The 4,043-nt window shown below is 47.4% G+C and overlaps 1 protein-coding gene across 1 annotated transcript; it reads left to right on the top strand.

Moving 5' to 3' along the window:
- Nucleotides 1–2,211: 2,211 nt before the first annotated feature.
- On the top strand, nt 2,212–3,816 carry Bex1 (brain expressed X-linked 1). The gene is made up of 3 exons (XM_052170714.1): nt 2,212–2,341; nt 2,695–2,764; nt 3,180–3,816. The coding sequence occupies exon 3, from the start codon at nt 3,185–3,187 to the stop codon at nt 3,572–3,574; it is 390 nt and encodes a 129-aa protein (XP_052026674.1). The 5' UTR covers nt 2,212–2,341; nt 2,695–2,764; nt 3,180–3,184; the 3' UTR covers nt 3,575–3,816.
- Nucleotides 3,817–4,043: the final 227 nt, after the last annotated feature.

Below are 4,043 nucleotides of genomic sequence, written 5' to 3'. Positions count from 1 at the left end.
GTCTTATTTCATTTAATAATCTCCAGTTGCACTTGTTTTACTGTAAATGTCAGTATCCAATTTTAAGTATCCAATTATCTTGTCTGTGAATTGGGAAAATCTGATTTCTTCCTTTCACATTTTTATCCCCTTTATATTTTTCTCTTGCCTTATTCCTCTAACTAAGACTTCAAGAAAGATATTGAATTAAAATTGGAGAGAGTGGGTACCATGTATTCTTCCAAATTTTAGAGGAAATATTCTTTTACCCCATTCAGTTCAATGTTGGTTACAGGTTTGTCATAAATAGTATTTATTATTTTGATTAATGTTTTGTCTATTGCTTGTGATTCCAGGACATTTTGTGGCTTTATGTCAGCTAGTGTGCAATATTTTACTCTACCAGTTTCAGGATACACACACACACACACACACCACGGTGGAAGTCTACATTTTAAAAAAAAAAGTGTTCCATAATTGAATTCTGTTTACAATTCCATTCTCATCTCTGATTTCATTGACTTGAGTTTTCTCTCTCCTTTGTTAGTTTGGCTAAGGTTTTGCATGCATCATTAATCTTCTTGAAGAACCAGATTTTGATTGCATGGATTGTTCTTTTAGTTTCCATTTTATTAATTTCTCCCTTACTCTTTATTATTTCTTGCCATGTGTTCAGTTTGGGCTTGGTTTTTGTTTTGTTTGTTGTTTTTGCTTTTTTTAGAGCCCCATCATTATGTCAATCACTTGAGATCTCTCTGTTTGTTTATTTGTTTGGTTGATTGGTTAGTTGGTTTTTGTTTTTGTTTCGTTTTTTTTTTTTTTAAATGACTGTATCTCACTATGTAGCCGCAGCTGGCCTGGCACTTGCTGTGTTTGCCAGTCTGACCCCAAATTCACAGAGATCTTTCTGTCTCAGTGGTCTGAAGGGTCCCAGCAAGCCACACCCTCAAATGTTACAAAGAGTATCTACAACATAGCCAGGATTCTACTGAGAAAAGAAAAGTATGCAGTCTTGGGAACCCCCCTTTCCTCTCACCCAAGAGACACGTGTAATTTACATGGGATCTACAAAATTTAGGATACCTTTGTGGTTTCCAATATGGGAGCAGACCTCTAATCAGTGCTATAAGGACTAGGAGAGGGCTTCTGGAAGAATTGGAGAAGATAAAGCAAAGGTGATTTCTCCATGCGGTTTTGAAATATTCAACAGGAACTTGAATGCAGGAAATGAGGGTCTCTGGAATTTGGTGTCAGGGAAATGAATGCCTTACTAAATCTCTTTTCAGAGCAGGGATGATATTTTTGTTCCTTCAACCCTCACAACTTTCCCCCTTTGCTTAGGCACTTAAAGCTATCCATATTAATAGCCAGTAATTTTCACTTGTTAGCAAAAGTCTTTCTACAGTTAAAGAATGATGGTAATTATAGGATAAAACAGAACAGAATTATTTATTAATACTTGGAATTGGTTCCAAACGGGAAATGGATGGCTTACAACAAATTATTATGCTCTAGCAACTGGACTTATTTCTTAAGATACATTTAACTGATTTAAATACACAAGTTGTGCAAGGAGATGCTGTTGCTAATATTTTACAGGAAAAAAATTCGAATAAACTATTGATGATCAGAGTAAATACATTGAGTTGAGCACAGAGCACAGGAGAACATTTTTTTCATGTTTGTTTGTTTGGTTTTTACTTTGCCAGTTTCAAACATTTTGTTCAAAAACAAATCTCCTACTTTTCAAAATTTGAGCCATGAAAATTTGTTTTGAAAGAGGGTCTCATTGTGTGGCCAAAACGATTTGAAATTCACTTTGTAATTTATATCGGTCCCAATCCGTGGTGAATTTCCTACTTGAGCCTCTCCAGTGCCAGGATTTCAAGAGTGAGCCTCTAGTTGTGGCTGAAACTCATTAACATTTCAAAAGAAAATAAAGAGAAATTAATAGAAAGGGTTTATACAGGTGGAAAGAAGAAAGAAAACAGACTTCCAGGATGAGGGTGTGGTGGTGCTCAACCAAGGTGGACAGTGCAGACTCTCCCTGGTAACAGGGAAGGGAGCCATCCAACCTCCTGACGGTGATGCCACTCGTGGGTCCTCAGATTGGTGAGGATCCGGATGAGTGACGGGTGGGGCCTGAGGTGAGCGCTGGCGGCTGCGAGGCGGGGGCGGGGCCTCCCGCCGCCCTGGCCTCCCGAGCAGGGGGAGCGAGCTCGGCGGTGACGCGGGGCCCTCACGTGACCCGGGGCTGCAGAGCGACGCAGCCTTGGGTGCAGTCGTCACTCGCGTCTGGCCAGCGGCTCGGAGCCTGTGTGCGCGCGGCGGGCTGGCATCGGGCCCAAGGCGAGCGGGGCAGGTAAGCGGCCTGCGCGCGGCGGCCCCGAGGGCGACGGGCGGCCGGGCGGGCACCGCTGCTCCGCGGCGGCTTTGTGCAGCGCGCGGGGAACCCCGCTGCTGCTGCGCCCGGGAAGGGGCGCCCCGGCGGCTCAGGGGCGGGGACGGCGCGGGGGTCCCGGGGAAGGGGCGGCTGGGCGGGCCGCGGACAGCGCTAGACCGAGCCCTGGGGAGCCGGGCCGGGGCAGGGCTGCTGGGGATCGCGGGCCGCCGCGCCGGGGGGCTGGGCGGCGGGTCTGGGGAAGCGGGGTGCGGAGCCGAGCCAGGCGGCGGCGGCGGCGGCGGCGGGTCCTTCCCATCCCACCGTGTCTGCAGGTCTGCTAGCCGAGAGTCGCGGCGGCGCCGAGAATTGAGAGGACGACTGCGCGGCGAGGGATAGGCCCAGGTCGGTTCAGGGGCAGGGTGTTGGGGGGTCTGGGGGTGCGGCGGCTGGGGGAGGGTGGGCAGAGCCCCGTGTAGGACGTCAGTTCTTTCATAGCCCCCTCACCCATCCCTTCCCACCTACCACCCCATGCCCCTCCTTCTACCTCCCAGCTCCCCTTTCACCACCCATCATCCCCCACAGTTCCATCCTCCATTTTGATGCCCGCAAAAGCTTCGGAAACAGATCTGCAGGGAAAATGGTGGGTTGTGGGGAGGGAGGGTCTGGGACTGAGGGCCCCCTAGAGGGCGTGTTGAGCCTTTCAGGTAGAAAAAATAAAATTTGAAAAACAAACAGATGGACATCCAAGATAGTGAATGGTGGAAAACGGGCCTCTGTCCTCGGTGCTGAACCTTTGAACATTTCTCTTGTCTTCCAGGAGAAATGGATTCTAAAGTGGAAGAAGGAGTAAAAAATCTCAACATGGAAGATGGCCATCAGGAAAAGGAGGAGAAGGAAGAAAAGCCGCAAGATGCTAACAACAGGGAGCCAGTTGTGGCCCTGCCTTTCGAAGCTGGAGACTACTATGTGCCTAGGGGAAGTCGCAGGCGGTTCCGCGTTAGGCAGCCCATCGCGCACTACAGATGGGATCTGATGCATAGGGGTGGGGAGCCCCAGGCCAGGATGAGAGAGGAGAACGCACAAAGGTTTGGGGAGGATGTGAGACAGCTCATGGAGAAGTTAAGGGAAAAGCAGCTGAGCCACAGTATGCGGGCGGTTAGCACTGACCCCCCTCACCACGACCACCATGATGAGTTTTGCCTTATGCCCTGAGTCCTGAGGTTTTTCTCTGAAGATGATATGGGGACCCCTGCTTTCAAAACCTACATGTTTGTGATGCATTATTGTAATACTTTTGCTGTCACTCGTTCCCCGTGGGTCTCCACTTCTGCCAGCTTCTAATTGAAACTTGTGTTTTTGACTCAGTCTTACTGATTTTTTTTTGTCAGCAGAATCTATTGCATGGGAAGATGCTCATTATATATTGTGAAGCTAATAAAGCAAATTTAAAAGGCTATCTTAGTAGTTCTTTAAAGGATACACACACACATATATATATGCCGTACACAAAGGAAAAAGTGGTCAATGAAATTGTCAAGTGATTAATGCCAGGCCTCATTCTCTGGAAGTAAGGTAGATAAACATAGGGAACATTTTAGTAACCTGGGGCCCCTCTTTGGTTTTGGTTAAGCCCACCTCCCCATGGTTTAATAATACACTTTTGAACCTGTTCTTTCACCTG

The sequence above is a fragment of the Apodemus sylvaticus genome, chromosome X (assembly GCF_947179515.1).
Source record: "Apodemus sylvaticus chromosome X, mApoSyl1.1, whole genome shotgun sequence".
NCBI classification, from domain to species: domain Eukaryota; kingdom Metazoa; phylum Chordata; class Mammalia; order Rodentia; family Muridae; genus Apodemus; species Apodemus sylvaticus.
This window is presented reverse-complemented; position numbering and strand designations above follow the sequence as displayed.

Coding starts and splice junctions, on each gene's coding strand:
- Bex1 (XM_052170714.1), top strand. CDS start 3,185: ATGGATTCTAAAGTGGAAGAAGGAGTAAAAAATCTCAACATGGAAGAT.